A 14,117-nucleotide genomic window follows, 5' to 3' on the forward strand; every position below is an offset into this window, starting at 1 on the left:
CCTCCCACATGCTTCTCCGAGACTTATTCAGCAATAGTTCACTTAAGACCCATGTAGGTTTTCTTATTATTTACCTATAAACAAGGTGAGAAGTGCCCAAATTCGCTGGCTATAAACAGATAGGTGAGGGGATGGTCTTTTACACCCCCATCCTTCTATATGGTGATCAAAACCAAATTTCAGCTGCAGAGCTGACAAATACGCACAAGCCTCAGTAACATTCAGTTTCTAGCATGTATAAATATACAGTATTTGTGTTCCACTGAGATAGTACCTTCCCCATACTTCCACTGCTTGGTCTTCTTGTTACTCACTGATAGTATATTAAACATGACTTTTCCTAGGATATACTGCTACCAACGTTTCTGCTTTCTCTAAGCTCCTCTTAAGTTCTTTACTAATCACCACTATCAAGGTATAATTATTAAGCCAACCCAGATTATAGAGGAAGATAAGTATAAATATCTTCTTAATGATGGCCTTGGCTCTTTTATGTTTTATTTTTATCATAGTTACACACAGTTGAAATAATCATTAGTTCTAAAGCCTTGTGACAATGAACAGTGGTCTTTCACACTTGCTTGCTCTGTCCCATTTCCTGCTACCTTAAGGCAAACAGTTCCATCTCCTTCAGAGGATTTTTTTTTTTTTTGAACTCACTTCTCTATCTCTAAATAACCTGCTTGTGTTGCTAGGTTCTGCTTTTCTTAGTTTAATGCCTCATTTATTGATTTCCTATTATGTAAGATGAGGACTGATTTCTCTTTTATCAATATTCCACCCTTAACACACCACACTCATCCTGTTCCTCTATTTGTCCAATTTACATTTTATAGTTAGATAAGTTGTTCCCTATTTGCATTATTTTGACTATTAAATTATAGTCATGAGTGACAGGTAGTATACTATGATTCTTTCCTTTACAACTTCTCGTTGTCCATGGAGTATCTTTTTTTTGTTTTGTTTATTTGGTGTTCTGTGTACTTATGACACCCTCACAGTTTCTCTCCTACTGTGTAAATTTCTTTTCCTTTCAATAAATTCAAAAACATTAAGTAGTCTACTGATTTCATCTTCTTAGACTCATCTCTCCCAGAATCTTCTCAACTGTACCAACAGGGACTCGTTACTTTCTCTATCATTAGTCTCAGAATCTCCCTTCATCTTCATTCTGGGGAGTCTTTCATGTCTTTCTCTTGTATTGTATTCTTTATGTCTTGGATCCCAAATGGATCCCAAATCTTCATTTTTCTTGCTTTACCTTCTCAACTATATCCACTAATAGCTTCCAGAAAACAGTATAGAGAAATACATATTTTTGATACTTTGACTATCTGAAAATGCATTCTACTCTCAAATTTAATAGGCAGTTGACCAGAGATAAATTTATAGGCTCATGTGGTATAATAAAAAAAATATATATATGGTCTTTGTTCCTTTGTTCTTTGCACAGAGCTTCAAAAACCCTTGGAATTTCTTGAGCTTGCCATGCAGATGAGGTGACCCATGGGGGATCCCTAGATAGCTTCAGGATGGGTGCTGGTCACCTGAAAGGCCAACCATGTGACTAGATGGTTGAACTAGTCAAGACTGACCTCCAGGGATGGGAAGGGTGCTGGAAACTGAGTTCAATCATGTAGCCACTTGTTTAATCAAGCATGCCAACATAATGAAACCCCAATAAAAACTCTGGACACTGAAGCTCAATGCAGCTTCCTGCTTGGTGAACACAAAGATGTCCTGGGAGAGTGATGTGTCCAGATTCCATGAGAGATCACGGAAGCTCTGCATCCTCCACCCTCACCTTCTCTAGGTCCTGCCTTATGTGTCTCACTCAGCTGTTCCTGATCTGCATCCTTTATAATAAAACTGTAATCATAAGTGTAGAACTTTTACTGACTTCTGAGTCACTGAAGTGAACTATCAAACCTAAGGCTGTTGTAGGACACCCCAAATTTGCAGAAGTATGGGAGGCTTGGCATCTGAAGTGGGAGTAGTCTTGTGAAGGGCTCTACCCTTAACCTGTAAGGTCTAGGCTCCCTCCAAGTAGTTAATGTCAGAACTGAACTGTACTGCAATACACCCACTTGGGTAGAATTTATAACAAGCTGGGCAGAGTGCAGATGGTTTGGGACACCTGAAACTTGCCTGGTACCTGAAGTGAGGGCAGTCTTGTGAATGACTTTACCCTTAAATGTAGGGTCTACGCTAAGTCTGGGTAGTGTCAGAACTGATTTGAACTGTAGGACAACTAGTGGTGTCAGAGAACTGGTTTGGGAACATAGCTGAAAATAATCTTACAGAAGTTTTAAGAAATTGCTCTACTTCCCAGATTCTACTGTGCTGTTCATATACCTAAAGACATTTGTATTCCTGTTTCTTTGTGTGAAATTTGTTTTCTTCTCCTTCTCTACAAGGTTTTAAGATTTTCTCTTTATTCTCAGTGAGATGAAATTTCATTATGATGTACCTAGTGTGGGATTTTCATCTGTGGCACTGGATACTGGAGAGACCATTTTATTTGGAAAACTATGCCCTTCAGTTCTGGGGAATTTTAATTTATTTTTAGGATTTCCTTCCTCTAGTTTGTCCATTCTCTTTCTGGAACCCCCTTTTTATTTGGATATTGAACCTTCCTAGAATAATTCTCTGACTTTCTTATCTTTTCTATTTTCCATTGCATTATTCCTTTGTGCTATTTTCTGAGAAATTTATCTTTTAACCTTTCTGTTGAGTTTTTCATTTCTACTATTACAATTTTAATTCCCAAGAACTCTTTTTTAAATTCTCTGAATGTTCCTTTTGTATACCATCATTTTCTCACTTTATGGATGAATTACCTTTTATCTTGAGAATATTAATGTTAGTTCTATTTTTCTTAAGTTTTCTTCTTCTTGCATAGTCTTTATTTCCATTAAATCTTTTTTATTAGAAACTTTCTTAAAATCTCTGGTGGTCTTTAGCTGTCTAGCCATATTTAGGAATGGACTGCCTATGAAGCTCTATGCCTAAAGGATGGAGTCTGTCAGCTGTAGCCATCCAGTAGGGTGGTCTAGCTGGGATGTTTTATTGAGGAATCCTCCAGTGTCAGTACCTTTAGGTCTCTCTTCCTGGGTTAGTCACATTTCTTAGAGAAGTTGCTTCTAGAAACTTGCCTGTATTATAAAGCTGGATGCCAATGAGGGTTTCAGCATTCAGTAAGGAAATTTTCACTTATTTCAGTTTTTAGTATGATACCTCCCTCCCAACTTCAACTATACTAGGATTACCCTTATCCAAAAACCCTTTGTTTTACCTTTTCCAGAATAAATCTCTCAGCTTTTGCTGAGACTGGAAAGTAGCAGTCACTTAGCCATGCAGAGTTGAAGAGAGGTTCTGGAGGCTCCACCGGCTTCTTAAACTTTCAGTCATCCTCTTGCTTTTAACCTCTTTCTTAATCCCCACATCCAGAGGTAGCACATCCAGGTGTAACCAATTCTGGAATCTTGTAGGACTCCACAGTGTAAAATGGGTTGCTTCCTGACTTCCTACTGCTGACTCAGGGGTCAACTCTGTACCATAAGCTAGAAGAGTAATTTGTTTACCTGCTTTCCAGCTCCTCAAATTTTATTGATGTCACCTCCCCTGGTATTTGTGATTTTTCATTTTATCCTTTTACTGTCATTTTAATGGAGTTTGTAGAGTAAGCATAGATATATGTGTATGATCAATTCTTACTATGGATTACAAACAAAGAGAGAGCTTATTTACAAATTGTTAGTAGCCAAATTAAGTTAGTTATCTGATTATATGAAAACAGATAACTGAAGTAAGGTATCTGTGTTTATGGCTCTATAAATTTTAACTGCCTTAAAGTTATGAAGAAACCAAAGTAGTAAAGGTTTTTGAAATCTATTTAATTTAGTGAAAAAACTTATAAACTTATTAAGTGTCTCAATTCTTTAGAGCACCTATTTCAATGATGCCACGTTAATTATACCTATTTCCTCTTCTTAGAATAACTACCTATATTTATGTCTGCAAACAAAAGAGACAATTTACTAACCTCTGCTTCTGTTGCTTGGGACTGTAAAAGCTGTCGTATACGAAGTATGTCCTTCTCTATTTGTTGAATTCTGGTTATTCTTCGCTAAAATAAAATAAGTAACCAAATTAGATCTATTTTTATTAAAAACATTGGTTTAAATAACTGTACTATGGTTACCATTTAACAGCTTGGGGTTATACCAAACCACTCTTATATAAGAATTAGATATGTATATATATTCATACACTGATGACATATTAGGATCAGTTCAATTTTTTTAATAAATCTAACTTTATACAACAGACCTCTAGATCTACTTAGGAAAACTATAAAAATACAAGTCATATATCAAATGGTATGATGCATATAGTGTGAAATTGGTATTTAAAAGCTAGTCTCAAAAACTACTTCAACAAAGAGAAAATTACATCTGAATGTAATGTTCTATATTAATCCAGGTGTCAGTACAGTGTAATGGATTTATACAAAGCATGGTATACCTGTAAAGGGAAAGAGCAGCTGATTTGTTTTAATAAACATCAGGCTTTAAACAGTAAGAATAATCTTACCCAAAGTTATTCTTATTACAAGTCAGTGGTACCTTTCAGATTTAGCTTTCCCAAATACCTACTGCAGCTAAACATTATTTTTATTCCCAACACTAAGATCATAATGATGGTAAGAGCTACTGCTCTGCCCATATCCTGAGACCTTCAAGTGAACACAAAGCAGTAACTACAGATCAAACAATGTGGAACTGAAAAAATGTGGGAAAAGTGTTTTCAAGTATATGTTTTAAAAACAAGTACTGCCGGGGGCTTCCCTGGTGGCACAGTGGTTGAGAGTCTGCCTGCCGATGCAGGGGACATGGGTTTGTGCCCCGGTCCGGGAAGATCCCGCATGCCACGGAGCAGCTAGGCCTGTGAGCCATGGCCGCTGAGCCTGCGCGTCTGGAGCCTGTGCTCCGCAACGGGAGAGGCCACAACAGTGAGAGGCCCGCGTACCGCAAAAAGAAAAAAAAAAAAGAGTAATTGTTTCAATGGGGAAAAAAGTGTTAGAAGCTAGATGGAGTCACTTCCAAACTTTTATGATTATGCACCCATCAATAAAAGATTTCTGAGCATGTATACCTCAATAGATAAATAATAAAAGTACTGTAACAAATAGCTTTAAGTATATATAGCTATAAAACTTACATACAAAACTTACCCTTTGAGCATATCTAATTTTGTTTAAATACAATGTTCTTACAATTTTATTGCCATAGTAAAAATGCTTACGGTTGCTATTTTCCAATGTTATGATAAACAAACACAGAAAAGCTCAAAAAAGTTGCACTCACCAAAAAAGAATCCTTCCTTCCTCCCTCCCTCCCTACTTTCCTTCCTTTGTAACACTACAACTGTGCTGATCCTATATCACAATTCTGAAAATAGTGAACCTAAGGTAAATAGTATTCTTTAATTAAGAAATTTTACCACATCCAATTTTCATCATGAAAACATGCTGAAGAAGAAATACCTGTGCTTTTGGTAGCTTTCTAAAGAGACTGTAAAGATGAGTGATCACCTCTACATCAGATGGTAAATACTTCCTGGCATTACATAAGCAATGAAACTACATACAATTAGTGGATTTGTAATATTTTATTGTTCTCCTCTATGTAACTAGCTCCCCTTCACCAATAAAGTCCTAAGTCAAAATTTTTAATATTCAGAGGATGAAAAAGGAAATCATATCTAATACTCCTCTCCACAGAACTACATTTCTGTATTGCTATTAGGTCACTAAATCCTGAAGTCAAGTCTGCGCCTTGATGATTTCTGACACAACAACCTTTGTGCTTCTGTTACTCAACACGAAAATGGAAGAAGCCAGTAGTATTTCTTTCCATTCTCTATATGACAATCTTGAATATTTATGAAATTATGTTTAACAAAAAATGCTTACTTGTTCTGGCATATGGAGATGGTATTACTTTTGCAAAACTGATTTAAAAAATAATATAATAATATAGTTCAATACGAATTCAGGACAACTCTCAACAAATTAGGAATAGAAGGTAAATTCCTTAACTTGATAAATGGTATCAAAAACCTTGAGTAAACAACATACTTAATGGTGAAATTTCAGAAGGATTCCTTTTAGAGCCAAGAGAAGATGAAGAAGACAAATTATCACTGCTTTTTATTCAAAGATGTATTAGAGCTCTTATTTAAAACAAAGAGAAAAAAAGGACTGGAAAAGACAAAACTGTCATTACTTGCCAACAAAAAAACAGTTTGAATGGAAAATCCAAGAAAATCTTATTAAACTACTGAGACAATCTACTAAAAGAGTTCAGGAAGACTGCTGGACACATAAATCAGATTTAGTAATGTAATTAAAGAAAATCCCATTCACAATGCAACAAAAACTGTAAGATATCTAGGAATAAATGTAAAAAAAAAAGATGTGTAAGAGTTTTATGAAGAATATTATGAAACTTTTTTGAAGGACATAAAATAAGACCTAAATGAACGGAGATAAATGTAATTAAAAAATTAATAACAATACCTAATATTTCCTGAGTGTTTTCTGTTTGCTGGATTCCAAGTGTTTTACATATATTAACTCATTTAATCCTCACATTTTACAGGGAATCATTATTTGTATTTTACCAATGGGAAAACTGAGACAGAGAGTTTACCCAAGATCACAGTGCTGGTAAGTGACAGGTAGGGAATTAGAACCCCAGAGGACTGGCTCCAGAGTCACCCTTTCAACCAAGAACCAATCTTTATATTGTAAAGATATAAATTCTCCTCAAATTAATTATAAATTCAATGTAATTCTAATCAAAAGCCCGTAAGGCTTTTCCTTGAATTTGATGAGTAACAAAACAGAATATAAACACATTTTTACAAACAAAAATAAGAAGGACTCACCCTACTAGGTACCAAGATTAATAAAGCTATAGCAAATAAAACAAATGTGGTTATCAGCGCAGGGACAGAGAAGCTAAAACAGACTAATAGAATCGAGTCTACAAATATCCAGCAAATACAAACTTTTCAGATGCCAGAGACAGCATTACCAATCCATGGGAAAACAGTGGCACATCCAGCAAGTGATAATGGGAAATTTAGTTAACAACATAAATATGCATCAATCTGTGTATATCTGTGTTATGTATATGTATGTGTGTATACATAATTATATATTATATAATAATATATATTTATTAAACAATCAAAATTATATTGTATATATTAAATAATTATATATACATTGATATAAAAATCATATGTGTGTGTGTATATATAATTAGATTCCTACCTCCAAAACATATATAATAGCAAATGTGAGATGAATTAAAGACCTAATTGTAAAAATAAAACATTAAAACTATTAGAAAAAAATACGAGAGTATCTTTAAGGATAGGAAAAGATGTATAAATAGGTCAAAGAAAGCACAAATATGGCAATACAATTTAGCTTTATAACAAAAATTAATTTTGGCAGGGAGGGGTTGTGATATACATTATGTATAACAGATTGGTATCTAGAGGATATAAAAATATCTCTCAAATACATAAGAATAAGACATTTAACATAATAGAAAATGGGCAAAGGATATGGAAAAACGACAAAATGAAAATCTACTAAACACATGAAAAGATAATCAGCTTCAGTAGCACTCATGGAAGTACAAACTAAATGACAAGATAATACTTCAAATGCCCATTGACTGTTAATTATAAAATGTGACTCACAATTGCTGAAAAAATCAGGTAAAAGAAATGGGAATTCTCACATACGACTAGGAGAAATGTAAACTGATAAAATCATTTTGAGTGCAATTTGGCACACACTATTCAAAACACTCATACCTTATGACCGGCAATTACGCTTTTAGGTATATACCCTAGAGCAGAGGTCAGCAAATTAGGGCTTGGTAGCCATCTGTATTTATGGATTAAGTTTTACTGAAACACAGCCATGCCCATCTGCTTATATATTGTCATCTATGGTTACCTTCTTGCTACAAAGGCAGAGCTGAGTAGTTACGACAGAGACCATATGGGCACAAAGTCTAAAATATTTACCATACAGCTCTTTAAGAAATAGACTGACTCTTGACCTAGAGAAACTGTTGCGCGTGTTTACAGGATATGAATAAGTATGTTTATCAGAGTTGTTTTAACAGTGAAAAATTAGGCATAGAGGAGAGCAGGCACCACCATACTAGGTGCAAATATGTGTTGAACAAATAATGGAGAAAATAAATAAATAACCAAACTGGTAACAGAGATAGCTAGAGACTAACACATGCATGGGCAAGAGTGGATTTTGTTTCAACTTTCCCTAAATTGTCCCCCAGTCATTCGTATGTTTTACTGGTCATTTACATTTCCTTTTCAATAAATTGAATGATTACATCCTCTGCCCATATAAAAAAAGAGTTCTCGGGCTTCCCTGTTGGCACAGTGGTTGAGAGTCCGCCTGCCGATGGAGGGGACATGGGTTTGTGCCCCGGTCCGGGAGGATCCCACATGCCGCGGAGCGGCTGGGCCCGTGAGCCGTGGTCGCTGAGCCTGTGCGTCCGGAGCCTGTGCTCCGCAGCGGGAGAGGCCACAACAGTGAGAGGCCCGCATACCACCAAAAAAAAAAAAAAAAAAAAAAAGCGTTGTCTTTTTCTTATTGTTTGTAGGAATTCTTATAGTACAGGGATATTAACCTTCTCCCCTTACGTGTACAAATATTTTCCCTTAGTTTATTTTCTGCAGGATGAATGTTTTAAATTTTTACGAAATAAATCCTGTTTCCCACCCCGCCTTTATTGCTTATGTTTCCATTCTTAATTAAGATCTCTCTTGTTCTATATTTTCTATTAATTTATGTTTATTTTTTACATTTAGATATTTAATCCACCTATAACTGTTCATGTACAAGATGTGAGTTAGGGATCTAATTCAATTTCTCTTCTACCAAACAGGTTCCTAGTTATACCTATGCGTTTACTGAGTTATTTACCATTTCCCCCCAAATTTATAACTTTTATCATTAAAAGATTCCATATGTTCTTATATCTTTTTCTAGTCTCTATTCTGTTCTATTTGCCTACGTCTATACCTGTGCTATCATACTATGATCACTACAACAACTTTACAGTAAGTTTTAACAAATGGTAAGGTAAATCCTCACTCATAATTTTCTTAAATATTTTTGCAAATTTTTACTTTGCAAACTTTAGAATCATTTTTCCGGGCTCCAAAAAAAATTTAAGGTTATGACTGGAATTGTATTATATATCAACTTTTTAAAGAAAGACATTTTTACGATATTAAAGTCTTCTCACCTAGGCTTCCTTATTTTTTTCAGCAACAGAGACATCAATGGTTTAATGGATTGGGGGATCTTACACACCTGAAGCAAGGTCCTGGAGTGACACCCCACCATGTGCGGCGGACAGCGGGCAGGACATGGCAGCGGGTTTCCCTCCCGGTGGAAGGGGAGATTTGCTAGTTATAGGGAGAATTACCTCAGGCGGGCTCATTAGTTACCAGGGAAGTCAGCAGAAACTAGCAGAGGGGGAAGTCCCTCACTGCCCCATTGATGAGAGCAATCACCAGCTGGGGCCTGGGGCAAGCCTGCAGGAAGGTCAGTCATGTGAATGGGGTGTAGGTGAAGCAGGCACTGGTTGAGCAGGGGATGTACAGAGAGCAAGACAACAGCCATCTTGGGTGGCCTGATCATACCGCTCCACCCCTCCATACCCTGCATGACCCTTACCAACTGGGTCCGCCCCTCTTCCGCGATTCCCTGGGGTCAGGTATGTAGGGGGCACTTCAACCAGATACCCCAGATACAATACAGGCAGCAGCACAGGCTCCTTTATTTTTAAGGCCACATTTTGCATCCTTTAGCAATTTTATATTTTTCTTCATGTGGGTATGTTCCAGGTATTTTAAAGTGTCCTGTTATTGTAAACAGGTCCTCCTACCCCATCTTCCATTTCCAAATGGTAGCTATTGCTACTAGAGAAAACCTACTAATTTTTGTAATGTACCTTAACTCCAGCCACCTTACTCAATTCTCTCATTACCTGAAATACGTTTTGACTCTTCTCTACAGCTTTTCTAGGCAAACAACCATATAATTTACAAATGACAATTATTTGGTCTCTTCCCTTCTAGTTGGAAAATAGTGTAGTATTTAAACAACTTATTTTCTTTCTAACTGAATTAGTGGACCTCCAAACACAGTTAAATAATAGTGATGACAGCAAGCACCCAACCATATTAATGAGTGCAATGATAATAATCTTATTATTTCTCTATTCAAGTTAATATAAAGTTGGCTTCTGGTTTCTGATACATAAAATTATTCCTTAAAAAACTTTTACTCTATTCTTATTTTATTTGGAATTTTTATCCATCCTTTCTCCTTGCAAATGAGATCCCACATTTTTTTCTCATGGCTTCTTCAGGTCTTCCTGGGATCCACTTCCCTATGTTCATTAGCTGGCCATTCTAGTCTTACATGTTCAGTCATTTAAACAGAGTTAGGAAGGAGGGAAAGATGTACTGTGGACAATTACTAACAAATAGCTAACAGAAGCTAGCTATCAGCTACCAGAAGATGAGCATCTAATTCTTCTTCCCTCATAATTCCAAGGCATAGCAGAACAGTATCAGGGAAACGAAATATGAAGGCAGAATTATGTGAACACTGGTTATGTTACCCAGCAGCCATGGTAAATTTTTTTTTAACTTTTTATTGGAGTATAATTGCTTTACAATGGTGTGTTAGTTTCTGCTTTATAACAAAGCGAATGAGCTATACATATACACATATCCCCATATCTCCTCCCTCTTGCATCTCCCTCCCACCCTCCCTATCCTACCTCTCTAGGTGGTCACAAAGCACCAAGCTGATCTCCTTGCACTATGCGGCTGCTTCCCATGAGCTATTTTACATTTGGTAGTGTATATATGTCCATACCATGCTCTTTGTCCCAGATTACCCTACCCCCTCCCCATATCCTCAAGTCCATTCTCCAGTAGGTCTGTGTCTTTATTACCATCTTGCCCCTAGGTTCTTCAGAACTTTTTTTTTTAATTCCATATATGTGTGTTAGCATACGGTATTTGTTTTTCTCTTTCTGACTTACTTCACTCTGTATGACAGACCAAACCCCTCCATCCACTTCACTACAAATAACTCAATTTCGTTTCTTTTTATGGCTGAGTAATATTCCATTGTATATATGTGCCACATCTTTACCCATTCACGTGTCAATGGACACTTAGAATGCTTCCACATCCTGGCTACTGTAAATATAGCTGCAGTGAACATTGTGGTACATGACTCTTTTTGAATTATGGTTTTATCAGGGTATATGCCCAGTAGTGGGATTGCTGAGTCATATGAGAGTTCTATTTTTAGTTTTTTAAGGAACCTCCATATTGTTCTCCATAGTGGCTGTATGAATTTACATTCCCACCAACAGTGCAAGAGGGTTCCCTTTTCCCCACACCCTCTCCAGCATTTATGGTTTGTAGATTTTTTGATGATGACCATTCTGACCGGTGTGAGATGATATCGCATTGTAGTTTTGATTTGCATTTGTCTAATGATGTTGAGCATTCTTTCATGTGTTTGTTGGCAATCTGTATATCTTCTTTGGAGAAATGTCTATTCAGGTCTTCTGCCCATTTTTGGATTGGGTTGTTTTTTGATATTGAGCTGCATGAGCTGCTTGTATGTTTTGGAGATTAATCCTTTGTCAGTTGCTTCATTTGCAAGTATATTCTCCCACTCCAGGGTTGTCTTTTCGTCTTGTTTATGGTTTCATTTACTGTGCAAAAGCTTTTAAGTTTCATTAGGTCCCATTTGTTTATTTTTGTTTTTATTTCCATTTCTCTAGGAGGTGGGTGGGTCAAAAAGGATCTTGCTGTGATTTATGTCATACAGTATTCTCCTTATGTTTTCCTCTAAGAGTTTGATAGTGTCTGGCTTTACTTTTAGGTCTTTAATCCATTTTGAGTTTATTTTTGTGTATGGTGTTAGGGAGTGTTCTAATTTCATTCTTTTACATGTAGCTGTCCAGTTTTCCCAGAACCACTTATTGAAGAGGCAGTCTATTATCCACTGTATATTCTTGCCTCCTTTATCAAAGATAAGGTGGGGCTTCCCTGGTGGCGCAGTGGTTGAGAGTCCGCCTGCCGACGCAGGGGACATGGGTTCATGCCCAGGTCCGGGAAGATCCCACATGCCGTGGAGCGGCTGGGCACGTGAGCCACGGCTGCTGGGCCTGTGCGTCCGGAGCCTGTGCTCCGCAACGGGAGAGACCACAACAGTGAGAGGCCGGTGTACCGTTAAAAAAAAAAAAAAAAAAAAAGATAAGGTGACCATATGTGCATGGTTAACTCTGGGCTTTCTATCCTGTTCCATTGATCTATATTTCTGTTTTTGTACCAGTACCATATTGTCTTAATTACTGTAGCTTTGTAGTATAGTCTGAAGTCTGGGAGCCTGATTCCTCCAGCTCCGTTTTTCTTTCTCAAGATTGCTTTGGCTATTTGGGATCTTTTGTGTTTCCATACACATTGTGAAGTTTTTTGTTCTAGTTCTGTGAAAAATGCCAGTGGTAGTTTGATAGGGATTGCATTGAATCTATAGATTGCTTTGGGTAGTATAGTCATTTTCACAATGTTTATTATTCCAGTCCAAGAACATGGTATATCTCTCCATCTGTTTGTATCATCTTTAATTTCTTTCATCAGTGTCTTAAAATTTTCTGCATACAGGTCTTTTGTCTCCTTAGGTAGGTTTATTCCTAGGTATTTTATTCTTTTTCTTGCAGTGGTAAATGGGAGTGTTTTCTTAATTTCACTGTCAGATTTTTCATCATTAGTGTATAGGAATGCAAGAGATTTCTGTGCATTAAGTTTGTATCCCGCTACTTTACCAAATTCATTGATTAGCTCTAGTAGTTTTCTGGTAGCATCTTTTGGATTCTCTATGTATAGTATCATGTCATCTGCAAATAGTGACAGCTTTCCTTCTTCTTTTCTGATTTGGATTCCTTTCATTTTTTTTCTTCTCTGACTGCTGTGGCTAAAACTTCCAAAACTATGTTGAATAAGAGTGGTGAGAGTGGGCAACCTTGCCTTGTTCCTGATCTTAGTGAAAATGGTTTCAGTTTTTCACCACTGACGACGATGCTGGCTGTGGGTTTGTCATACATGGCCTTTATTATGTTGAGGCATGTTCCCTCTATGCCTACTTTCTGGAGGGTTTTTATCATAATTGGGTGTTGAATTTTGTCAAAAGCTTTCTCTGTATCTATTGAGATGATCATATGGTTTTCCTCCTTCAATTTGTTAATACAGTGTATCACATTGATTGACTTGCATATACTGGAGAATCCTTGCATTCCTGGGATAAACCCCACTTGATCATGGTGTATGATACTTTTAATGTGCTGTTGGATTCTGTTTGCTAGTATTTTGTTGAGTATTTTTGCAACTATGTTCATCAGTGATAGATGCATGATCTTTGTGCATCTTTGTGACATCTTTGTCTGGTTTTGGTATCAGGGTCATGGTAAATTATTCTTATTTTGAACTAGTGTCAAAGTAAAGACAGACTTTAACATATCTCTAATAATAAAATTTAATCAATGGTAACAGAGCTGTAATTCATTAGATTCTTAATAGATCTCTAGCAAGTGCTGTTTCACAGTTTAATAATAAATAAGTTACCTGTGCTCGTTTTTCCATATCCTGGCAAGTACCCAGTTGTTCTTCCATTGCAACTCTGATTTGCCTTGCTTCATATTCCAACTGCCTTCTGGTCATATCTGTCTGTAAGGAAAACTAAAACCACAAATAAAATGGAAACGTTAATATCTTGTGTGTTTATCAGTAAAAATAAAACAGCATATAAGTACCAATAAAGAAAATGAATAAGCAAATATGTAAGTTACTGTGCATGAGAGAATTATTTTTTACTCCAAGGAGTCCTAAAACTTGATTATCAGTGCTACGCTCAGACTGGGTCTCTGATGTGAAATGCAGAGTTGAAACACTTTTATTGCCCC

General features: G+C 36.5%; 1 protein-coding gene across 5 annotated transcripts in view; it reads right to left on the minus strand.

Moving 5' to 3' along the window:
- APC (APC regulator of WNT signaling pathway) overlaps nucleotides 1–14,117 on the minus strand; it is a 140,254-nt gene that overhangs the window by 50,534 nt on the left and 75,603 nt on the right. For all 5 annotated transcript variants that reach the window (XM_029216000.1, XM_029215997.1, XM_029216001.1 and 2 more), the window contains 2 exons: nucleotides 13,780–13,893; nucleotides 4,046–4,129 (listed from right to left, as the gene is read on the minus strand). In XM_029216000.1, coding sequence (XP_029071833.1) covers nucleotides 4,046–4,129; nucleotides 13,780–13,893 — 198 coding nt within the window. The remainder of the gene's footprint in view (nucleotides 1–4,045; nucleotides 4,130–13,779; nucleotides 13,894–14,117) is intronic.

The sequence above is a fragment of the Monodon monoceros genome, unplaced genomic scaffold, assembly GCF_005190385.1.
Source record: "Monodon monoceros isolate NGI ecotype Baffin Bay Population unplaced genomic scaffold, NGI_Narwhal_1 Super_Scaffold_12, whole genome shotgun sequence".
NCBI classification, from domain to species: domain Eukaryota; kingdom Metazoa; phylum Chordata; class Mammalia; order Artiodactyla; family Monodontidae; genus Monodon; species Monodon monoceros.